The sequence below is a fragment of the Ceratotherium simum genome, chromosome 9, assembly GCF_057802395.1.
Source record: "Ceratotherium simum simum isolate JZ-2026a chromosome 9, ASM5780239v1, whole genome shotgun sequence".
Classification (NCBI taxonomy): domain Eukaryota; kingdom Metazoa; phylum Chordata; class Mammalia; order Perissodactyla; family Rhinocerotidae; genus Ceratotherium; species Ceratotherium simum.
In genome coordinates, this window is record NC_141908.1 from 38458090 (window position 1) to 38483173 (window position 25084).

A 25084-nucleotide genomic window follows, 5' to 3' on the forward strand; every position below is an offset into this window, starting at 1 on the left:
TCTTCCACCATTTAAACTTTTGATTTAAGCTCCGTTCCCTCTCTGTTCATTCATCCATCCATTTAACACATATTTAACAAATATTTATTGTATGCAACTGGGCTAGAAGCTTGTGGCACCATGGTAAGCAAGGCAGATTTGCCCTGCCCTTAGGAAATACTGGATGCAGAAGATAAGGTAATAAAATCAATAAGTTATAGCCATGGCAGAAATACAGCTGATTGTGATGGAATAATAAGAGAGTTAGCTAAATTTCAGTAGTAGTCAGAGAAGGCTTCTCTGTGGAGGCAATATTTATTTAAGCTAAGAGCTAAATGAACAGAAGAAGCCAGCCATGAAGGCATGGGGAGGGTAGCAATAGTGCTAGAAGTTAAGGAAACAATAAAAGCTGGAAGGAGTTTAACATCTTTCAAGGAGCTAAAAGAAGGGCCCTGTGGCTAGGTGGAATGTGTTAGGGGATAGTGGGATGACCCACAGCCACTTGAAAAGATGGGCTGGGCCCAAGCCATATTGTGTCCTTTCGGCTGTGGTAAAAAATTTGGATTTTATTTGTTTATTTTTTACTTTATCTCATAAGAATTCACTGAAGGATTTTAAACAGGAGAGTAGTATGGATGTGGTGAAGAGTGGAAATAGAGAGGCCTGTTAGGAGACTTCAGCAATAAACCTGGAGAAAGATAATAGAAGTTCAACAACTAGGGGTGGCAACTATGGATGTATAAAGAAGTTGGAATTGAGATATATTTTGGCAGTACAATGGACAGAAGTTGAGGATAGGTTGATTTTATTGACTGTCAGGAAGAGGGTGAATCTAGGATGACATCAATATTTCTGCAACAAGGTGGCTGATGAAGCCATTAATTAAGAGGAAAAATGCAGAGGACTGGTTGGGTTGGGTAGGGTGAAATCAAGAATTCCCTTTCAAACACTTATATATAAGATGCCCGTAAGACATCCAGAAGAGATATCAAGTCGTTGGTTGGGTATATGAGTCTAGAATTCAGAGGAGAAAACTGACTTGGATGTAAATTTGGAAGATATAAGACTTAAAGCTGTGGGCATAGATGACATCATACCGCAAGATAGTACATAGAAGAAAACGAAGCCCAGGACTCAGCTCTGAGAATCTTCTGTTTAGAGATTAAGAAGACGAGAAGGGGCAGGCCTGGTGGCATAGTGTTGAGTTCGCATGCTCTGCTTCAGCAGCCCAGGGTTCACTTGTTGGGATCCTGGGCGTGGACCTACACATTGCTTATCAAGTCATGCTGTAGCAGGCATCCCACATATAAAATAGAGAAAGATGGGAATGGATGTTAGCTCAGGGCTAATCTTCCTCACCAAAAAAAAAAAAAAAAAAAAAGAGGAGAAAGATTAAAAGGAGACTAAAGGGAAAAAGCCAGTGAGTAATGGTGAAAACTAGAAGAATGTAGTGTTTATGGGACAGAGAAAAAAAGGAGAGTGACCCAAGGAGGCAAGACTTGTCAATTGAGTCAACTGCCACTGTAAGGTTGATTAATGCAAGGAGAGAGACCTTGTTCCATCAACAGTCCTATCAATCACTGATTCTTTCAACTCTCAACTCTATTTGTACATTCCCTGAAGCACATAAATATGATTCTGTCCCTTCCTACTCATCAAAGGGGGAGAGAACAGGGATGACAAATTTGTCTTGCATCCCACGTGGCTATCTTATCTCTTTCTTTTCTAGGTTTCCTCCCAAAATAGTCTACAAAATAGTCTCCACTCTCCTGTTGACCTTTTACTCTTTAATTCATTGTACTCTGTCCCCACCCATTTCCTCTTGGGAAACTTTAGTCTCATCACTTCTGGTCTTTGATGTTCATCACCAGAGATGCTGAGAATCGGATTCTCACATTAGAGACATTTTTCATCATGAAAAAAATTCCAGAGTTTCAAGTTTGTCTAATAACAAAATTTTCCTTCAATTGTTGGAGTCAGTAATTATGCAATGAAATACTACAATATTTTATTTAATGCTTGGAAATCTCTCCATTCATATTCTTTCCTCTCTTTTTCTAATTATTTTTCTTTTCTATAATTGAGTTTCAATATCATAATTCATAATTTGGTATCACTGATTAACACTTTCATGATCTTCAATGCATAAATTTCTAAACTTCAAAGAAGTCACAAATATAGTAAAAGAAAAACAAATTATTCCCTTACTTTAATCATTCTGTTAATTCAAAGTAAACCTTCCTTTTGTTGAAGGGTAAGGAGGTCAGTCACCCATACAAAGAAATAATACATGTATCATCTCTCTCTGTCTAAAAAAGCATATTTCTTTTTTTTTTTTGAATTATTTTTTTGAAGTCACATTGGTTTATAACATTGTGTGTAAATTTCAGATGTACATCATTATATTTCAGCTTCTGTATAGACTGAATCACACTCACCACCAAAAGTCTTATTTTCATCCATCACCAAAAGTATATTTCTTACTTTAACTTATTATGCCCTTGTGGTAGGCTGAAAGAAATGTCCCCCCAAAGATATATTCGCTTCTAATCCCAAGAACCTGTGAATATTACCTTACATGGCAAAAGATGTGATTAAGGTAAAGATCTTGAGAGGATGAGTTTATCCTAAATTATCCAGGTAAGCCCTAAATCCAATGATATGTATCCTTATAAAAAAGAGCCAGATGGAATTTTTGCACAGAGACACAGGAGAAGGTGATGTGAAGACAGAGGCAGAGACTGGAGTGACGTAGCCCCGAGTCAAGGAATGCCAACAGAAGCTGGAAGACGCAGGAAACAGAATCTCCCCTCGAGCCTCTGGAGGGAGTATGGCCTTACTGACACCTTGGTTTCAGACTTGTGGCTTCCAGAACTGTGAAAAAATATGTTTCTTTTGTTTTAAGCCATGAAGTTTGTGGTACTTTGTTATGGCAGCCACAGGAAACTAGTACAGATTTTGGTATCAGGAAGTGGTGTGCTGATGTAACAAATATCGAAAAATGTGGAAGTATTATCCAAGTAACATCCAAAGAATTGGATAATGGGTAGAGGCTGGAGGAATTTTGAGAAGTATGACAGGCAAAGCCTAGACTGCCTTGAAGAAATTGCTGGTAGAAATACGAATGTTGAAGATAGTGCTGATGAGGGCTTAGAAGGAAGTGAGGAGCACAGTAAAGAAAGCTTCTATCATCTGTAAGAATGCGTATATTGTCCTGAACAGAATGTTGGTAGAAATATGAGTATTCTAAGTGTTTCTTGTGAGGGCTCAGAAGGAAATGTGGAATTCATTATTGGGAACAGGAAGAAAGGTGATCTGTGCAATGTCATGGCAGAAAGCTTGGCTAATTGTGTCCTACAGTTCTATGAAAAGCAAAACTTGCAAGCAATGAACTTGGATATTAAGCTGAGGAGAATTCCAAGCTGTGTTCAAGGTTTGGCCTTGTATCTTCTTTCTGTTATAGTAAAATGTGAGAGGAGAGAGATAAATTGAGGAAGGAACTGTTCAGCAAAATTTTTGATGTAGAACCAGACAAGTTTAGGCTGCCTGCTAGTTTATGTTGACATTAGACACCTGATAACCAGATCAAGATGCCTGACCAAATGTGTTATTTTGATTTTACGTCACTTGAAGATTCAGGACATGCTCCTATCAGCCTTCAATTTATTTTTTTAAGATTAACTACAAATGATCAGAAGAATAAATCCACTTTGTGTTAGAGCTCAAGTTCCCAAACTGGCCTATCTACAACTTGTGGGTCTTTTGTTTGTTGGTTGTATTTTTGTTTTGTTTGTTTGTTTTTTAAGACAAAGTTTCTCAGGCCCTAGTCAGACCTCCTGAAATGATTTTCTGGGGCTGGGGACTGGATATGTATGTTTTTCTAAGGCTTCATATGTTATTATGGTAACCAACCATTTTAAGAAACTATTGAAATCACAGATGATAGCTGAATTTGCCTACCTTTTCTTAAGTACCTGCTATATGTCAGATATATACCAGGTGAGTTTTACATAATATTTGCATTTAATCTTACAACAAGTAGATTCTTTTTTTTTTTTAAAGATTTTATTTATTTTATTTTTTCCCCCCAAAGCCGCAGTGGATAGTTGTATGTCGTAGCTGCACATCCTTCTAGTTGCTGTATGCAGGTATGCGGGACTCGGCCTCAGGATGAACGGAGAAGTGGTGCCTCGATGCGCACCCGGGATCCGAACCCGGGCCACCAACATCGCAGCGCGCGCACTTAACCACCAAGCCACAGGGCCGGCCCAACAACAAGTAGATTCTTAATCTCTGTTTTGTAGTTGGAAAATCGGGGTTTAAATAAGTTGCACACCTTACCCAAATGAGTAATTAGAGGAACTGATATTTGACCACATATCTATCTGATTCCAAAACCCATGCCCTTAGCACAGAAAAATCAGCATAGTGCAGTGAAATGAAAACTATTTATTCATATTTCCATATACATTCTTTCTGGGCAAATGATGTTGGGTGAGTCATTTAACTTCTTAAGCTTCGGTTTGCTCTATTTGAAGAAGAGTATAATAATATGTATCTCAAGCAGTTGTTATAAAGATTAAATTTAATAATGTACGTAATAGTACTCTACCAAATGTAAAGTGCTATGCAAATGTGGTTTTACTATAGTTTTTACTCTTACCTACTTCTTATTTACAGACCAAGCAAAGTACAGCTATATTATCTGGCAGAAATGCCTACTCCCACAAAATGCTACATCTACTGCCAGCTGCTTTTATTCTTGTGGACTTAGGACTTCCTAAATGGTTATTTCTGGAGCCAGACTAAACTAGAGTTTGAATCCCAACTCTGCCATTTACTAACAGTATAATCATGGACTAGTCGCCTCATAATTTCAATTACTCATCTATAACAAGAGGACGAGATGCTGTTGGGTTTGAGGTTTAAATCGAAATAATGCAAAGTGCCCATAATATTTATTTATGATCATCATAATTTAATTATTACATTACTAACAGTAGCTGTGTTAAGGGATGGCAAATACTCTTTGTGAGGTTCCACTGGGCACCATCCCGTGAAGAGAACACAAGCAGGAAACGGAAAAATGCCAGCAGTGAGGCAGTATGCTCTGCAGGGCGTGGAAGAAAACCAAGAGCAATTACAACCCACCTGAATACTGATTCCCACTGTAGCCTTGTTCTCATTTCTATGCCAGAACATGCTGATTTCAACTGTGGCTACTCTGTAGCAGAGGTAGGGAAGCTGAAATGTTTAATTATTTGGCACATGTGTGTGTGTATATATATATATATATATATATATATATATATATATATATATATAGTATTTGGCATATATGTATGTAGTTCCATAAATACATTCACATGCAGAGTGGGAGAAAGGATGTTTCCTTTGCCACTTGGCAGAAGGCCAGTTGGAAGAGCAATCATAAACTACTCCGTAACATTAAATAAATCAGAATGTTCTTTTGTGGTATATAGTCTAATTAGGATAACAATAGCTCCCATTTGGTGAATTCCTGTGCCAGAAATTGTGCTAGACATTTTATGTGCATTCTCACTAGGCTGTAATATTCTCTTAAATAAGAATCATTGTGTCATTTTACAGATGAGGAAACTGAGGCACAAAGAAATTAAGTAAGGTATCAACGGATAAAGATCCTAGGAATAGTGGTGATGGGATTCAAAATAGCCTCTAACCACCTACAAAGCCCATGTTCTTTCCACTACAGCGTGATGCCTCTATAGGAAGTTCTCGTGTCTTGCACTGCTAGTCTTTTCAGAGCAACTACTGTTACTGGCTATTCCTCCTCTGCTCTTTTATTTTGCTTATACCCCTCCCCAAGAAAAAGCAGATAATAAAATCATCATTGATATAGATAGAGAGATGGGTGGATGGATGGATGGATGAAGGGATGGATGATAGGTAAATATATAGACAGACAGACAAACACAGACAAATAGAGCATGTGAGTGTACGTGTATATATATACAATCGCACGCTGACTTTTAAAACCATTTGTGGATCTTGTTAGAACATTGCTTGTACTCTGCTTGTGTTCTGGCCCAGGTGTGCAGAGCAGCAAGTTCACAATAACCTCCCAACCACCAGCGTCATCATGTGCTTTGTGGATGAAGTGTGGTCTACTCTCCTGAGGTCTGTTCATAGTGTCCTCAATCGCTCTCCTCCACACCTCATCAAGGAGATTCTGCTGGTGGATGACTTCAGCACCAAGGGTAAGAAAATCACTCCTAGAAAATCATAGTTTGATATGAGGCAATAGCAGTTTGGATGGAAGGCAAAATTATAGAGTAATTTGATGAAGCATAAGCATTTTACAAATGCCAAATCATTGTTTCATGTGGTACCTTAGAGGCATAGGTCCAAGCATCTCTGGGATACAGAAAGTCAGCTCTCACTATCATCAGGGCCCTTTTCAGTTGGCTGCCTCCAACTTCCCTTCAGCTGTGACTTCTCTGCAATGTGGGAGTGATTTTCTAACACAGCTCCTTGGAGATGGGCACTTTGATGTTCCACAGACCAGAAGATGTTCTCTGCAATTGCACAAATATTCTTTTTGTATGTAATACATTTTATAAATCTAATAAGCAAATACCCCACAATTAATAGGATACCTTTATTACTGGTAATAATTAGAGTTAGAGTTAAACCCTATGGAAAACAAAGAAATAGAAAGCCTATGGCTTCCTCCTCAAGAGCAAAGTATCTTATGTGATCCGTTAAGTGTTGAGAAGACAAATTGCCAAGGGGACTGGAGAGATGAGGTTCCAACAGAGCTCAAAGGCAGATTCCACCATGATCTTTGTGTTTCTTTTTGTTTATTATAGTGAAGAATCTTTCTCTTTGGCTCGTCAAATAATTTGTGTATGCAAGTATTTCCATGACCACCAGAGGTCCCATCACCGCCACAGTACTAATTCCCAAAATGCAATGCACTTCAGGAAATTTTAGAAAATAGAGAGAGGGCAACCTTAACAGAACAGTTTAGCCTTGATCATGACCACAGTGACACAAGCCAGTTCCCTCAGCCTCAGTGTTCCAACCAAAATCACACTGAGCTCCAGGAGCAGTGAGAAGCCTAAGGAAGATAATAGTCCCTTTATGAATGGCAAATCCAGATTATGTGGGACCTAAAGCTTATATGGTTTTCTTTAAGAAAAAGAACACAAAATTACTAAGAAAGTGAGCAGCGGAAGTATTCCTGGAAGCCATTCCTATCTGGGATATCTGTCAATAGCTTAACTACACATAGAATGGACTGCAAGCTACATAAATAAACCCCTAAAACCCCAACAACGTTCCTTTAGCTGGATCCCTCTTTGGCTCCCTCATGCCTCCAGCAAGAGAGGGGAGGTGTGATAGAGGGGGTGTCATAATAGCAAGTGACAGTGGTCTTAACCAACTGCAGTTGCAATATCTTTCTTTGGCAAATTTTTCAACTTGCATACAATGCTTAGCCTCTTCCCTGGGTCTTGGAAGAAGATGTTGCAAGCAGGGAAGGTTGTGCAGAAACCTGAGCTTCATTTATGTCAAGGGAACTTTGCCCCTATCCTGACAAATACTCAGAAAAAGTGAGCCCTCCTCTGTATAACTTGGCAACACTGAAGAGAAGGATTTGGGATTTAAGAAAACAGACAGGTTAGAGTACTGATCCCAGACAAAAATCCATCCAAGAAAAGTGACATCAGAAAATAAAATCATGTCCAAAGGTATAAAATTTAGTGACTACAGTAAATATCATAGTTTTTGGAATTTGACGTTGAGGAGGCACTGCTTCTGGTATTATCCAGATATAGGTATTTAAAGTGTTTTCTTGTCTATCTTTACTCTGATATAGACTACTTAAAAGATAATTTGGATAAATACATGTCTCAGTTTCCAAAAGTTCGGATTCTTCGCCTCAAAGAGCGGCACGGCTTAATAAGAGCCAGGCTGGCAGGGGCACAGAATGCAACAGGTAAGAAGCTGTGAATTTTTTGTTTTGTTTACATTTTTGTTTCAGTTTAAATTTTTTTTCAATATATAGCAAATGTGAGATAATAGTACAGTGAACACCCATTTACCTGTCGTTTCATTCCACCAATTTTAACTTCTTGTAATATGTGCTTTATCACACACATACCCAGACACATGTTAACATATAAACACACTTTTTTTCTGAGCTTTTTAAAAGGAATTTGTAGACATCATAACACTACATCCCTAAGTAACTCAGTAAGCATCTCTGAAGAATAGAGACATTCTCTTACATAAGCACAACTTGCATATCTAAATATCGTCTAGTATGTACTCTTTTCAAATTTCCTCATTATTTCCAAAATGTTTTGTATAGCTGCTCTTTCTTTTGAAATTTGAGCTCTAATTAATTTTCACGCACTGCATCTGGCTGTTTGGTCTCCTTAGTTTCTCAACCTAGAATTGTTTACTTGCCATTGACTTGGTTTTCTTGAAAAGTTTAGGCCATTTGTTTTGTACAGTTGACCATGTTCTGAAATTTTCTTGCTGTTTCTGCATATCACATTCAGGATAAATGTTTTTGCACAAATACTATATAGACTTCTACTACGTAGGTGATGGGAATTGTGTACTTATTGCCTCAAATCAAGAGGCACATGATGTCAAGTTGCCCCACTATTGGTGACACTAATTTTGAGTGCTTGATTAAGATGTTGACAGCCACATCTTTCTTTTGGGAACAAGAAGTAATTTTGGGGGTGATACTTTGATCCATGTAAATATTCTGTTTTCCTTACAACATTTTACCCAGTAGCTTACCATCCGTTAACGATCATTGCTTGAATCAATTATTACACTGAGGGCTGCAAAATTGTTTTTCTAATTCTATCATTCCTTCTTTTATTAGCTGACATTCACTTGTAAAGAAGAAATATCTCTCTTTCTCCTTCCTTCTCTCTCCCCTCCCTCCCTTTCTCTCCCTCTTTCCCTCCTCCCTCCTCTTGTCTCATGCCCCCATCACTATGGATTTATAGCTTAAAAAATTTCAATCTGTATATTATCAGCATTATTTTTTTAGTGCCCAAATTGTCCAAAATTTGACCAGTAGAAGCCCCTTCAAGCCTGTGCCTTTTTGAGCTGACCCCATCAGTATTTGAGGACTTCAGAATTTTTAAAATTTTTCTTTCCTGACCTATGTCTACTCTTCCTATAGCCCCTTCTGTCTTCCCAAAGAGCAATATGCCTTTTTTTCCTCACCTCTTTTTAGTGTGTGGATGTTGGTGGGTGAATGGGAGGAGGCAAATCTTTTCGGTCCGTGAGTATTCTAAATATAACATCAAACATTTTGGTTCATTTACACATCTTTCTATGGAAGGACCCATACCCCATAATAATAGCTGAACTTATGTACCAGGTATCATTCTAAACACTTTCTATACTAATTGATTTAATCCTCACAATAACTCTACGAAGTAGATACAATCATTTTCCTCATTTTACAGGTGAAGATTTGGAGACACAGTGAGGTTATGACTCGCACATTTTCTCCTAGCTAGCAAGTGTAGAGTCAGGATTGGAACCCAAAAACCTCGGCTCCAGAATCTGCCTCTTATCAATACTACATTTTGATGCCTCTAGACATTTAGCCATCTCTCTGCGCTGAAAGCCATGGCATTGCAGACCTCCACAAGCTTGGATTCAAGCATGTTCTGATGATGAATTATCTGCTCGCCTGAGTTTCACTTCCTTATACAAAAATAGGATAGTGAAGAAATAGTCCAAGTAGGTAACTTTTGTGCTGAGATCTGGGTGAAGAACATTTACAGGCAAATGGAACAAGAATTTCAAATGTTCTGTTGCAAAAACATGGTTTGTATATTCAAGTTAAAGAAAGAAGTTTACTATGGCTGATGGGTGTTGACATAGAGAGAGAGGTAGGAGATTCATTTGGGGAGAAAGGCAAAGGCAGTCTTTTGTCAAGTTTTGTGCATCATTTAAGGAGTATAGGCATTATTCTTGGTATAATGTGAAGCCAATGAAGGACATTAAAGTGGAGAATAAAATTGTCTGATTCACGTTTTAAAAGCTCACTCTGGCCACCTTGTAGAGAATGAATATTAGGGAGATGAGAGAGGAAGTAGGGAGACCAATTAGAAGGATGTTGTAGTTGTCCAGGCACCAGGAAGGTACCAGGGCAGATGGAGGGAGTGGTCAGATTTAGAATATATTGTGGACATGGAGCCTCCAGGACTTGCTGTAAGGTAAGATGTGAAGAGAATAATAATGAGAGGAGTCAAAAAAAGAAACCTTGAGTTGGAATCTGAACAACTTGTTGGGTGGTAGGCCCATAAGCAGAGGAACAGGTTTAGGATTACAGTCAAGTTCTGATTTTGTCCATGTAAGTCTGAGATAAAAATTAGACATCCATGTAGAGAAAGCTGATGAGTACAGAACCAAAAATGTGCTGCTTATAAAAAATTTCTCTCTGCTGGCATGGAACACAAAGCATGCTGGTAATGATCTCCAGAATAGTCTAAACTGTTTAGACAACATGGGAGACTGTCTTTAGATAGAGTTAATGAACTTGATCAAAGAGTTGCCTAATTGGTCTGCTCAAGTACTTTTGGTTACAACCATAAAATAATTTCTTTGAATTTAGTAAATCCAAATGGAAAAATGTAAATTTGTTTCTCAGTCATTAATACTCTTGAGCACATTAGCTCAGTTTTAGTTTAGTAACTTTTAAAATATTTTGATCACGATGCATGTTAAGAAATAAATTTTACTTCACAACCCAGTACATATATAGGTTACACAAATAACTACAGTAAACATCTCATGAAATAACATGTGCAATGGATTCCAGTATCTTCTTTTCTACTGTATTTATTTTTTAGATTCTGGCCAATCCTACTCAATTGTTTTAATGACTCACTAAGGGGTCACAACTCCTAGTTTGGAAAGCCCCAGCTAAGTGCGTCTTAATTGCTTACCACTATCTAGTGAAGAGTTGCTTCTCAAACTATCACAGGACTTTTTTTCTAGTTCCCAAATTTTTGTAGACCTACCCCTTTGTAAATTGTAATAAAAACAAATTATCTAAGAAAGAAATGGGAAAAAATATAGATATATGCATAATTATATTTGCGTATATCTATGTATATAAATATATACATCATTTTATTATGTATAACATATATGCATGTGTATATATACATATGAAATATGTATGAAATATGTATGAAATATGAAATAGATAATAAATTACTCTGGCAAACTGCTATAAAATTTCAAAACATTTGTTCTCAATTTCTGTTCCTGTCTGCCTGTAGACAGCCGGGTCTATGGCCCACACGTTGAGCAGCATTAGTTTGGAAAGAAGCAGAAAGGGATACCTCGATGAGGTTAGTAACGGCCTTGTCTAAGGATACACCCAACTGCCCTGAAGTGCACCTGACCCCTATAGGGAATTCAAGGGGATTCAGGATCCCAAACTGGCTTTAGCTAAGGATATAATTCAGGGACTATTCAGGAACCAGCATTGAACAGGTCTGGCCAGCCTGGTGAATCCTAAATTCCCCCTGAGCATTCCCTGGTCCTCACAAGTAGGGCATAGGTAGGAGATGCTCTGGGCCTAAATGGTCTCTGTAATCAGAAATCAGCAAAGGTATCAGGGCAGAAATTTGCTCTAGAATGCCTTAGCCGAACAAAGAAATCAAAGATAAGAATCTGAATCCAGTATCTTACAGGCCTTGACAGCTATTTTTCCGTAAAGATTTATCTTTAAGATAATATTATCAGACTCTCTGAAAGACTAAAAAGTCTTCTACAAAATAATGACAAATCACTAACTCTCTGACCACTAGCAATGTCCACTATGCATTCAGGTTCTAGGGCATGATAGGATCTTCATCCAAATCTGACTCAGGCAAAAAGATCAGGTCTGATCAGTTGTTTACTGGGAATGAGGAGTTAGTAGAGAGGCCAAGTAAGATTTCAAAATTTGAAGGGCAAGCCAAGGTCAATGGACCTCTAGGGAAAGTCCCAGTATGAAGACAACAAAAGTAAAAAGAGATGGGGTCATCAAGGTCCAAGGGAATAAGCCAACCACCTGGATCTCATGCTAGTATTGAATGGACTGAGCGAGTTATTGCTCTGCCGGGAGGAGCCTGCAGTTGGGCAGGTACAATAGTACCTACACTCTGGAGAGTCAGAGTAGAGATCAGATTCTCATTTCCTTCACGACATGACATCTAGTAAAATACTTGACATTGCTGTGAGCATTACAAAAAATCAGTTGGCTAGCTTTAAGTATGTGGAGAAGAAGTGACATCTAACTCCCGGCCAACTCTGAGGTCTCCTGAAGAGCAATAGTCCTGTAAATTTCTACAATTTATTTCTGCTGCAGGTAAAACAGGTGGTTTCCTCAGCATCACTTATAAATCATTATGTAAAAGTAAGTGGTGAGCCAGGTCTACATCTCTCAAGGAACCCTAAACACAACTCCAGCATTAATTGCAGCAGCAATATCCAAGATGGTCAGCTAAATATAAGTGGGGGTCCACACTCAAAAAGAATCCAAAGCTGTTTGGCACATTGAGCTGCTCTGGGTTGGCCAACAAGTAAGTAAATAAATAAGTCACAATGAAACCCATCTACAAACAATCCAGCATTACTAGGACCTACTCTTAGGAAACAGAAAAATCTGCCATGTCGCACTCAAGATTGAGTTACTTATTCTGAGCTGTAGCTTAAACACTCATTGAAAAACAGTAAATAATACTTACCACTTATTAGGAATTTAAGTATTAGGTAGATCTTAAAGATATCCCCATAAGGCTAGGCTCAAAGAGGTCAGAAGTAACTTATCCAATGCGGCTAAGAGAAGCAGAGCTGGGATGAAGGCAGTTCTGTGTTACTTCAATCCTATGCTCATGTCACCATGCCTCTCAGCCTCTCAGCGTCAGGAACTGTGTGTAAAATGTCCACACGCAATATCCAGCACCATTAGAAATCCCGTCCAGAGTCAGCTATACAGACAGCTCCCTGTTCTGATTCCTGAGATCTTATTTAAAAATAAAATATCTGGAGGTGGAGCAATGACATTCCTGCATGGGAGGATTCTCTTCTCCCCCAAAATAAGACAACATAGAATTCCAGCCTATGTTTTGGGCAGATGCTGCTTCCCTGGGGTCCCGGCAACAAGTGAATGAGAACCTTTGTGGGGATCTGAGCCAGGTGGGAAGTGAATGCAGGTTTGAGGACCCATCCTGCTGCCACTGGGGACTGAGGAAATTGATCCAGGCCCCTTTGACCCTAGAAGCCTGCTTTGGGGATAGCAACCGTCTCTAGCGGAGACTGCTTTTTAAACTCTGGGTCAGGAGTAGGAGTGGTGAGAGAAAGGAGACTGTCTTTTGCACATTCTAGACCACTAGCCAAGTGGGACCTTGGCAGACCATGCTTACATAACCTACACACCTGGACGACCCCTGCAAACCTTCTCAGAACAAGGAGAAGTCTGTGCAAGGGAGCACCCTTAAGAGAAAATGATCTTTCATTATCAAACAAGCTATAATTCCCTGAAAATAGGACTCCCCCACCATGAGCAGGAGACGTAACTGCTGTCTACCAGAGTAGGGGACTGGGGTGGGGGGTGGCTTCTGCCTAGCACAGCCTGGTTCTATCTAAAGAGACTTTTTAAGAATATCCTCCACCTTGGCTAAGACCTTGGCTAAGATCAGTCCCTTTACTTTCATGCAAAACTTCCCCTGTTGATCAGATAATTAATAAGATACTGAATTCCATTAATTCAAAGACAGTTTACAGATTTCAGTGGATAATGCTATCATCCAGATATCTATTTTCACCTTGTTCTTTCCCTGCTGTTGTCTTCTGCTTTTACTTCAAGTCTTTCTGGCTTTTTTTTTTAGGGCCACAAACAATGGTATGAACTATCTATTCTCTAGTGTCAGCCTGCCAGTTAGCTGTGCAACCTTGGAAAAGTTGCGTAAGTTCTTCGTTCCTCTTAAATGGAAATAAAACTTAGACCTATATCTCTTATCTCTTAAATGGGAATAAAAATTAGACCTATACTTCACGTTTGTTGTAAGGATTACAAAGACAACCATGTGGAATGCTTAGAACAGTGCCTGGCATAGAGTAAGCACTTAATAGAAGATAACTGATGTTGTTATAGGTTTATCAGGAGCTGAGAAGAACAGCCAGGTGTCAAGGTGCTCAATTAAAACAATGAGCCAAAATGAAAGTAACAGCCAAGTCTTTAAGCACTCCTGCAATAGCATAAGTAAGAAGTGAAATAGAAGAAAGTTCTGTCTCCCCCAGTGTTCCATGTTTCCATCGAGAAATGATGGACCAGAGCCAAGGTGAGGATCATCTCACTGACCAAGGAGTCCAGAACAAAAGGCTGCTCCTGTTTTATGGCCCTGAAGGCCAGTGCGAGGGAAAGGGGGAAGAGCTAGAAGTGGGAAAGTGCTGAATACTGAGTTGGAGTGGAGAAAAATGTCCTGGTGATCCACCCACCTCCAGAAGGGGAGGCAGAGGTCTTGGCCTGAGAGAGGCCTCCAAATGGAGGAACGTGGGCTAGGAATGCAGCTAAGTGTAAGAGCATGTCCAGCCGAGGGGGACAGTGGGCCTGAGTCCTTGACTGCAACTCTATTCAGAATCTGCAATGCATTGGCTGCGAACCAAGTGTGGTATGGGCAGGGCAGGTTTCCCCCATGAGGCCTGCCAGGTAAAGGCTTTGTAATTGTCTATGGTCGGGCCTGGAAGATCACACATAGGATTTTGGCCTGGGCTGAGATTCCTCAGGTTATCATTAATTTCTCTCTCACACATACAATCCACTTGTATAAAATCGTTTGGAACAGTGTAGATGTTACTGAGATTTTCATTGGGGAGAGAGCGTTACCTCACACAACTGATAGGAAAAAGAAAGAATTCTTAATGAATATTTCTGGTCTCAAAGTTTCTTTTTTTTCCTCTTGTAACACTTTTTTTTTTAATTGTGGTAAAATACATATAACATAAAATTTACCATCTTAACCATTTCTTATGTGTACAGTTCAGTACTGTAAAGTATATTCACACTGTTGCACAACCAATCTTCAGAACACTTTTTATCTTGCAAAACTAAAACTCCATACCTATTAAACAACTCCCCATTCCCCGCCCCTCCCCTGTAACCCTTTTAACGCCAACTCTTCCCTCCTTGTCTTGCACTTTAATTTTTTTTCACCCCTATTATGTGGAGCGATTTTTCTTCTTCATCAGGCGATTTTTCTTCTTCATCAGTCCTGAGGCCAAACTTGGAGTCTCAAACTCCTCCTGGTCTTCTGCAAAACAAAGTCCCTGCCCTCCACCCTCAGAGTTAATGGGACCCACCCTCCTTAGAAGGGACATAAGCAGCCACCTTTAATACTAAGTATTCCCTTCAGAGTCTTGGCTACCCGTTCTAAGTGGCTTATCAATTTTTGCCAAACATAAATGGTGCTTGCCCCACAGAACTGCTAGAAACAAAATTTCTTTCATTTCATTATAGAATGAAATTGTAGTGACCAGAAATGCAGTGAGAAGAAAATACTACTGCCTTTACAACGACGTTTCTGGAGCAATCCCCAAGACCTTTGAACATGAAGTACACACCCTCAGTATATTGCATTTCTTTTTTTTTTTTTTTTTAAGATTTTATTTATTTTATTTTTTCCCCCCAAAGCCCCAGCAGATAGTTGCATGTCATAGCTGCACATCCTTCTAGTTGCTGTATGTGGGACTCGGCCTCAGGATGGACAGAGAAGTGGTGCCTCGATGCGCACCCGGGATCCGAACCCCGGGCCGCCAGCATTGCAGCGCGCGCACTTAACCACCAAGCCACCGGGCCGGCCCATTATATTGCATTTCTAACGACTTTTTTTTTTTCTGGCTCTTAGGTGATGTGTTGACGTTTTTGGATTCTCACGTGGAATGTAATGTTGGTTGGTTGGAACCCCTTCTGGAAAGAGTTTATTTAAGCAGAAAGAAAGTAGCCTGTCCAGTAATTGAAGTCATCAATGATAAAGATATGAGGTAATATTGTCATACTCCACAAGATACTTCTATGTGAGTCTTTAACCAACAGCAGCAGAAAGTACTAGTCATACTCCTAATATGTACATTTTTGCAAATCTAAGAATCACATAGTTTATCCATTTAAATAAATGGAAATACATGATAGATATCTTAAGATCAGAGCAGGTCAATACAATAGTTTATTTGATCATCACAAATTCTTAACACTTAATACCAATAAATCCTAATACTCATTGTCCAATTCTTTCCTCTTTCTGTTCACCCAAAAATATTTATTTTCCTTAATATTAGTTCTTTTTTTTGGAAATATATATACACTCCTAAATTGCTCTTTCCCTCAAAAATGACCAGAACATTATTAAAAGAAAAATATAAGTTAAAAACAAGCAATCCAGCCATTTAGTCATTGATGCAAATTGTACTTATAAATTTTCTTGAAACGTTATTGAAAAGTTGTGATGATCTAAAATCACCTGCATAAGCACTTGTTTCATTCATTTAAACCAGACATGGCGTCGGGTCGATTAAGTATATGCATACAATCTCAGGCAGCACTTTTGGTTTTTTTCCGGATTAGTTACATGACAGTGGACAACTTTCAAAGAGGCATCTTTGTGTGGCCCATGAACTTTGGTTGGAGAACAATTCCTCCCGACGTTGTTGCAAAAAACAGAATTAAAGACACTGACGTAATAAGGTAAGTTTGTGAAATTTAAGATGAGGAAGCAGTAGTATATCTTTTTCTAAAGGTGTAGGAAGCAATTCCACAAACAAGTATATTCTGTCATTCTATAGAACATCAAGAATTACAGTTCTAGCCAATAGATGACCAAAAGCAAAGTTTTCCTGATAAATTAGTTTCCACAACCAAAACTCATTTTTTCAAATGGCCAATTGCACCCTCTTCAGCCCTGAACCCAGAGAAATTCACTAACACTATTGCTATTCTCTGGGATTTACAACCTAAGAAACCTAAGAAACGCAAGCTAGTTGAATGTGCTGCATAAATGCTATATAAACACAAAATATGAAAGTCAATATGAGTAAAAATTACAAGAGTAAATAATAGTAATAGAAATATCATTGTAATAATAGCTGCTGTTAGGATTTTCTTTTCGAATTTAATCCTACCCCTTCCGTGGGAGGGATACTAAATTCTGCGAATAAATGGAGAAATAGACACAGAAGCGGGATATGAGTTAAAATTAGGGCTTTATTGCTGGAGAAGCTGGATTGAAGAACACAGCTTAGACCTGAAGCCAGAGTGGGAGCTTTCTCACATTCTCCCAGAGTCTAGACCTGCAAGACCAGAGCACAGCCAGCCTCAGGCAGAGCAGCGGGCGTCCTGAGCTTCCCCTGTTGGAGGGAGAACTTGAGTAGATGGAAGCCAGCAAGTTTCCGAGAAAAAGCCGAGTCCAGACTGTGCGTTGTAGCATGCCTTCCCTGAACTTACCCCTCCATAAGCACACCTCTTCCCTTGCCAACTGTGATACTTGCAGAATTGCTATTCCCAGCAAGTGAAGGAGGAGTACTATCATTTATTAAGCACTAAGCATTTAACTCTTTCTATAACCCTAGGAGAGAGGTGGTAGTATTCCCATTATAGAGACAAGGAAATTCAACCCCAGATCTGCTTGAATTAACACTCTTGCTCTGATCCCACACCTAAAGAACTTCTTTGCCTTTTTCAGACTGCCATTTTGAGGGTCAATGTAGCGGTTAAGTTCAGATTGTATTCAACATAATGTTAGGAAAAGAATGCATTCTGGCTAGTCTGGAAGGGACATTTGGGATACAGACAGAATATGCACATAAGTGGTGGGGGAAGGGAGGTGGCTGTGAGGCAGGAATTACTTTCCCCTTGAGATGGCTGTATACCCGGAACGCAAGGCAGGCCCTCCACACCGACTGCTTTCAGCTGGCTTACTGGTGACCACGATGGGGAGTGATTACTGCCTTGTCTAACTGCTGATTTCAAATGTCATTTCTATCCTCCATGATCAATAACAGTAGTGAAGGTTCCAAAGTCAGACTCTTTGGGTTTAAATCTCAACTCTACTACTTACTAGTGGTGTGAGCTTTAAAAAGTGACTTAACCTGTTTGAGTAGTTTCCTCATTTTTACATTAAGACTAGTAGATGTAGCTACCTTGTAGATTGTTTTGAGAATTAAATTAGATAATATATATAAATTGTTTGCCACCTAACAAGCTGTCAGTAAAGCTTGTCTACAGTTGAAACAGTGTAGTGGGGTGAGAGATCATAGAGTCAAGCCAGACCACCTAAATTTGAGCCCTAGACGTATATCATACCAGTCTGTGACCTTGGGAAAGTTTCTTACCTTTTCTGTGTTAGTTTCTTTTTTTGTTTTTTTCTTTGTGAGGAGATCAGCCCTGTGCTAACATCTGCCAATCCTTCTCCCCTTTTGCTGAGGAAGACTTGCCCTGGGCTAACATCCGTGCCCATCTTCCTCCACTTTATATGGGACGCCGCCACAGCATGGCTTGACAAGCGGTGCCTCGGTGCACGCCCAGGATCCGAACCTGTGAACCCCTGTCCGCCACAGCAGAGCGCGTGCACTTAACTGCTTGCACCACCGAGCCGGCCCCGTGTTAGTTTCTTAATGGTACACACTCACAGGATTTTTGTGAAGTCTTAGTTAATACATATACATATACTTACAACAGTGCCTGATACTTCCTTAGCACTGAATAAGTGCTGTTAAAAATAACATCTCTGGCCACTGGCTGGGTGACATAGCAGTTAAGTGTGCGCGCTCCACTGCACTGGGCCAGGGTTCAGATCCCAGGTGCACACCAATGCACCGCTTGTCAAGCTGTGCTGTGGCAGCATCCCATATAAAGTGGAGGAAGATGGGCACGGATGTTAGCCCAGGGCCAGTCTTCCTCAGCAAAAAGAGGATTGGCGACAGATGTTAGCTCAGGGCTAATCTTCCTCACACACAAAAAAATCTCTGGAGAGTTTGTGTCAGGGAGTAAAGGACAAATAAGAATACGGGCCGGCCCAGTGGCTTGGCGGTTAAGTGCGCGCGCTCTGCAACTGGCGGCCCCGGTTCGGATCCCGGGCGCGCACCGACGCACCGCTTCTCCATCCATGCTGAGGCCATGTCCCACATACAGCAACTAGAAGGATGTGCAACTATGATGTACAACTATCTACTGGGGGGCTTTGGGGAAAAAAAAAACAAAAAGGAGGAGGATTGGCAATGGATATTAGCTCAGAGCCAATCTTCCTCAGCAAAAAGAGGAGGATTAGCAAGGATGTTAGCTCAGTGTTGATCTTCCTCACAAAAAAAAAAAAAAGAATCCTAGTTCCAGGCCCTATCTTTGCTGACCATGATCAAGCTTTGCCACCATGAACCAGGGAACTCATCACTTATGTGCTCTTTACAACTCCATTCCAAGATCTCCCCACACTTAGCAGCCATTCTGAAATGCCTCCTAACTCCATCACAACTGCACAGGGGACCCACTCTAAAAGTTGAGCTCCCATGACATGCAAGTTTAAAAAACAAACTTTTCTTTTTCTAGGTGCCCTGTCATGGCAGGTGGATTATTTTCTATTGATAAAAACTACTTTTTTGAACTTGGAACATATGACCCCGGGCTTGATGTTTGGGGTGGAGAAAATATGGAGCTCTCATTCAAGGTATTACCAAGAGTTTCTCAAATTCTGTTTACAATTAAGTTTATCATTTTTAAATGGTTTCATTTTACTAATACAATCAGATATGTGACTGCCTTTAGGAGGAAATTTCATAGAAATTTTAGGGCTTCTGAATTAATGTTTTCATATCCCAGATTGAATTTGGAAGAATCAATAGCTCTCATGAAATTTATGAGAGTTCCCTAATATTTCACAATACTGTGTCTGCATCTGAATATGGAAGTACTAACTGTCTGCCATTCAGTGTAAATGCTATGGGATTCATACTTAATACAAAGTAACTCTCCTGAAACATTTTTCTAATGTATTGGAAGTAATGAAATTATTCAGTAATGGGTCATCTTGGAGAATCCAAGTGACAGAAGTACAAGAAGTACCTCTAGAGCAGGCCACCAACAGACCATAGTGCACAACTTCGGACATCTTAGACATCTCTGAGTATTTATACAATCATTGATTAACATCTAAGAAAGTCGCAGCAGCAGCCATAGTGGAGAGCATTCAAAAAGCAACTGCTCTGCTATGGAGTGGGGTGGTATATAGTAAAAGGGGTATCATCTTGAGCTTCTGATCAAGAAAAATGGTTTCTGAGTTCTGTTCTACAAGTCACATGGATCAATCAAAGATGTGAGAAGGGGAAGTTGAAAAAAGGGAAATATATACTCCTTTCCTTAATTCAACCAAAGCAGGAACTCATGTTACATATTTTATTCATTGAGATTCTGTGAGAATTTCTTTAGGAAAAAAATTTACACTGTAGGAGAAGGAAGGAAAAAATATATGTATTTTGCTAATCCTAAAATTATCCTCAGCAATATACAAAACTAAATAAACTCGTTGAGTTTAATTTTCTATTGAAAAAGATTTTAGAAGTTGAAAGTACTACTTCAAACAGGGGTGGGATTGGGGAGTCACCAGGTGTTTTCTTGTCATTGTTAATTGCCCAAGATTTGTGGACAATCATTTGATAATTGATGCTTATCATCAAACTATTCCAGGTGTGGATGTGTGGTGGTGAAATTGAAATCATTCCCTGTTCCCGAGTGGGTCACATATTCAGAAATGACAATCCTTACTCCTTCCCCAAAGACCGGATGAAGACAGTGGAGCGGAACTTGGTGCGGGTTGCTGAGGTCTGGCTTGATGAATACAAGGAGCTATTCTATGGCCATGGGGACCACCTCATAGACCAAGGCTTAGATGTCGGAAACCTTACCCAACAACGGGAGCTTCGAAAGAAACTAAAATGCAAAAGTTTCAAGTGGTACTTGGAGAATGTTTTTCCCGACTTGAAGGCTCCCATTGTGAGGGCGAGTGGTGTGGTAAGTTCAAGCAGCAATTTAAAATCTGACTCCATAAAAACATAATGCAAAAACTCTTTTGAAAATGTGTGGGAGACAGTGCATGATTGCATTTTAAATAAACACCAAATATGAATGCAGATGAGACAAATCATAGCTGAGGATTAAATATAGGCAAACTTGAGGAAGGCTTCCAAGTGGTCATGTTCATTGATTAATTCAGCAAACACCTATTGAGTATCAACATACCAGGCAGTATTTCAGAATGGATTATAGGGTGATGAATAAAGTAGACTTGATCGCTTCTTTGTGGAGCTTAAAGTTGAGTAGGGAAGAAAGACAATAAAAAAATAAGCTAGTAAAGTGTAAATAAAAAATATAATAGCTCTCCTTTAGGGAACTGGCCGCAAGTGATGAATCCTTCTAAGTTAGAGTAGTCAGCTCAGGGGTTGTTGAAGCCAGGCATGAAAGGCCAAGTGTCAGCCAAGCTCTAAAGAACAGAATCCCAGGTAGATGATGCCCCTTGTGCAAAAACTCTAAGATGGGTGACAATTCGAGGCATTCAAGAACAGGAAAGCAGATAAATGTTGTTGTCAGGTTGTGAAGGAGAGAAGGATGGCACCAGATGAAGGTGAAGGGGGAGGAAGGAGTCAGATCATGTAGGTCTTTCAAGGCAGAGCAAGGATTCTCTCTCTCTCTCTTTCTCTCTTTCTTTCTCTCTTTCTCTTTCTCTCTTTCTCATTTCTTCTTCCTTCCTTCCTTCCTTTTTTCTCTCTTTCTTTCTTTCTTTCTTTCTCTTTCTCTTTCTTCCTTCTAAATGTAATAGAAAGTTATTGAGTAGGGTCAAGCAACAGGTTGCCATAAGTTAATTAGAGTTTTACAGATTTCAAAGAGAGGTTGAAAATAACAGAAATTGTCAGACAATGGTGGAAAAAATTCCAGGGCACAAGGTAACATACCAAAAGGGAAGAAGCCAAGCTAGATAGATTGGATAGAGTACAAATCTAAGGAAAAATCAAGGAAGAGGAGAAAGTGGATGAAAGCCGTCTTGAACCCATTCTAGGAGTGAGGCTTAATTTGAAGAAGATGGCAAGACGTGAGGACGTTTACTATAGAATGGGTTTAGAGATGGTTAGTCAAGCTTTGGCGTAGAGCTGTTCCCCAACCATGCATATTTTTAAATTTCTTTTACTGTTTTATTTCTCATTTAATTTTTACTTATAAATATTCCATGTTGTTTCATTTTCTTTCAGTTTCATTTTTCTTCATGCAAGAGGTTTTCAGACTTGACCATCAGTAAGCTTGCTCTTTTAGGCCAAGGTTTTTCAATTCTCTCTAGAAAATGGATTCTACAAACCAGCTACTCTCTGCGTAGCAAATCTCCTGATGACAAGGACATAGTAAAGCCATTCTCCTTGACAGTATAGGGAGATCCTGGAAGAGTGTGAAAGAGAGGAAACTAGTCTGAAAATTTGTTCTGTTTTTATAAAATTCAACTAACAAATATGTGTGACCTGTTTGTATGTAACATAATGTATTATGAAATTGGCATCTTTATAGATCAAAATAGAATAGCAGCTACTTCAGGTGGTTCACCCTGAAGTTTTATCTGACGTAACTCGTTAGGAAGAATACCCTGGGTTTATACACTGTTCAAATGGTATGTCTGTAAAATAAATTTACATTTTTAAATTCTATCTCCTAAGCAGGAAAAAAAAAAGAAATTTTCATCATAGTAATTTTTCCTCTCCTACAACACAAAATCTCAGCAAGAGCATTACTGAATTTTAACCACCAGAGGGAACTAGAAAACTACCTTTTGCCTCCTCTGTGAGGCTAACGTGTGTTAAGCATTCCCAAGAAATTTTTGAAGCGCTCTCCTAATGAAACAGCCTTCTGCTGATGCCTGAGCTATATCGAAATGCAGAAAATATTTTTTTAATGATTTTAACAAATTCTTCCCTTCTATTTCCTCACTATTTGTTGCCTTCCTTAGACAAATTTAAATAAAGATGTCATTTGCTTCCCTCTGAAGCAGCCAGTAGGGAGCTTTATTACCATTAAAAAAAAGTTGGGACCTTTCTCCCAGCAAGTCAGAGTGAGATTAACTAGATCATTGTTTTGGATAGACAATCTTGAAAAGCTCCAAGAAAATAAACTCCACGATTTTTGGTTACTTGATCCGTGTTTCCCTTCTTTCAACCTACACACTTAGAAATTTAAATCCAGTGAAAGTTTTAATTGTTTTAAATGAGAACAAGTCATTTCTTATTGAACCAAATATACTCAAAATGAATAAAAGAACCTCACCTATTGGTATTGTATATTTATATTGTATTTATATTGGATTAAACTCTTAGCAAATAGCCTATAGGCTAATGTGTAACAGTTCTATGATAACTATGAAGAACTCTCACCTCCTAAATTGGAAAATAAAATAATTCAAAACAGATAATTTAAAATTTATATACTGTCTGATTTTTTTAAAAGAGATTGAAATGGCTTATAATAAAAGCATGGATACAATTCTTTAAAAATAAAATGAAGAATCAATTTTAAAAACCATCCATAATGAAATAAAGAATAATTCCTTAGCACTTCATAGACCATTTCTCTATGAAGAAAAGCAGTTTTTCCAGTAATTTCCGATAAGAGGGAAGGGAAACAGATCTTCAGATGAAGTGAGGGAGGGGAAGGTAAGGGACAGAAAAGTTTTCTCTTTCCTTCTGCTGTCTTTCAGTGCTTGGAAGAAGGGATTGTGGGAAATAAATACAAAGAAACTAGGGGTTCCCAATACTATTCTAGGCAATGTTAGTAGTTGTGCTGACAAAATAGGTTTCCACGGTCAAATACGTTTGGCAAACATTCACACTACATTTGCTCTTGGAGCAGCGAGCTAAACATTAACATACTGAAGCTTCTGAGAAGTTCTGGAGTAGGACAACCTGTTCAGCTGTGTGGAAGCCAGAGTTTTCCAAACCTATTTGAAGATAGAATATTTTCTGTATAATCCACAAATATAGTAGCTTATGTTTATCTCTGTTAAGATCCTGAGACCGATCAGGACACCATTTCCTTTCTTTAAACTCCAGGATTATCCTACCTTCGTGCATTACTATTAAATCTCTTCTCTGAAGTTCACGGTGGTTGATTCCTTCCGTGCACTCTGACTGCTTTCTTTTACTGATGGTGGATTGTCTCCTCCCATATTTGTCATTTTAAATTGTGAATACAGCTTTCTTTGAAAATTTCTGATAGAGATTCTGATCTTCTAGAATGGTTTTATGTGCCAGCCACCCCAGAAGTAACCAACCTGGGACTATTTTTATGTTTATTTCTGTGCCTTGAGAGTCTGTCAAGGTTCCTATCCAATGCAAGTAGTGTAAATTTGCATTTCAAACCCAAACAAAGGATATAAGGTTTCAGATTCACATGGGAGAAGCTAGCTTCCCTGTTACCTCCCTGTACCAGTGGGTAAATTGTTTTTCCCACTATACCATTCCACTGAGGGTCTAACTCTTTACTTTTCCATCTTTATGTGGAAGACCTCAATTCCAACTCTGGTTTATCCATGCCCAGGTTTTTCTCCTGTCCCTCACAATATTGGTCCCTTGCTTACCAATATTTGCAATTTTCCATCTTGCTTTTAGTTTTTTCTGCATTTTCTGGTCCCTGAATATGCCCCTTACCTTCTTGCAAGCTAAGTTCTACATGTAAAATTGAGGACCAACCCACTAGCAGCTCTGTGAAGCGACACGGCCTGTATCATACAGCACCCCAGAGTTAGAGCTCTGTGTTAGGCACCATGGAACAGGAAGGACCACAAATAGTGTCCCTGACAACAAAAACCTCACCACCTCCAAGCACAGGAGGCTTTCCTGAGACTTGCTCTACACAGCTCTTCTAGAAATCTGAGAAGTCTAGAGTGCACTATTAACCCACCATCTCGTTAGCCCTGCTCAGGATGTCAAAGGGGACAAGAGAATCAACATTTTTCTGCATTAAATGGTGACTTATACAAAGCTGCCTCCATATTTGACCCCGTAAATCCAT

The 25084-nt window shown here is 39.2% G+C and overlaps 1 protein-coding gene across 2 annotated transcripts in view; it reads left to right on the plus strand.

Moving 5' to 3' along the window:
• Nucleotides 1-25084, plus strand: part of GALNT5 (polypeptide N-acetylgalactosaminyltransferase 5) — a 43874-nt gene that overhangs the window by 12004 nt on the left and 6786 nt on the right. Inside the window, exons 2-8 of one of the 2 annotated variants that reach the window (XM_087434941.1) lie at nucleotides 5869-5872; nucleotides 6052-6218; nucleotides 7841-7960; nucleotides 15906-16041; nucleotides 16622-16741; nucleotides 19595-19712; nucleotides 20729-21052. In XM_087434941.1, coding sequence (XP_087291067.1) covers nucleotides 5869-5872; nucleotides 6052-6218; nucleotides 7841-7960; nucleotides 15906-16041; nucleotides 16622-16741; nucleotides 19595-19712; nucleotides 20729-21052 — 989 coding nt within the window. The remainder of the gene's footprint in view (nucleotides 1-5868; nucleotides 5873-6051; nucleotides 6219-7840; nucleotides 7961-15905; nucleotides 16042-16621; nucleotides 16742-19594; nucleotides 19713-20728; nucleotides 21053-25084) is intronic. The other variant, XM_004428300.3, reaches the window with a different exon arrangement.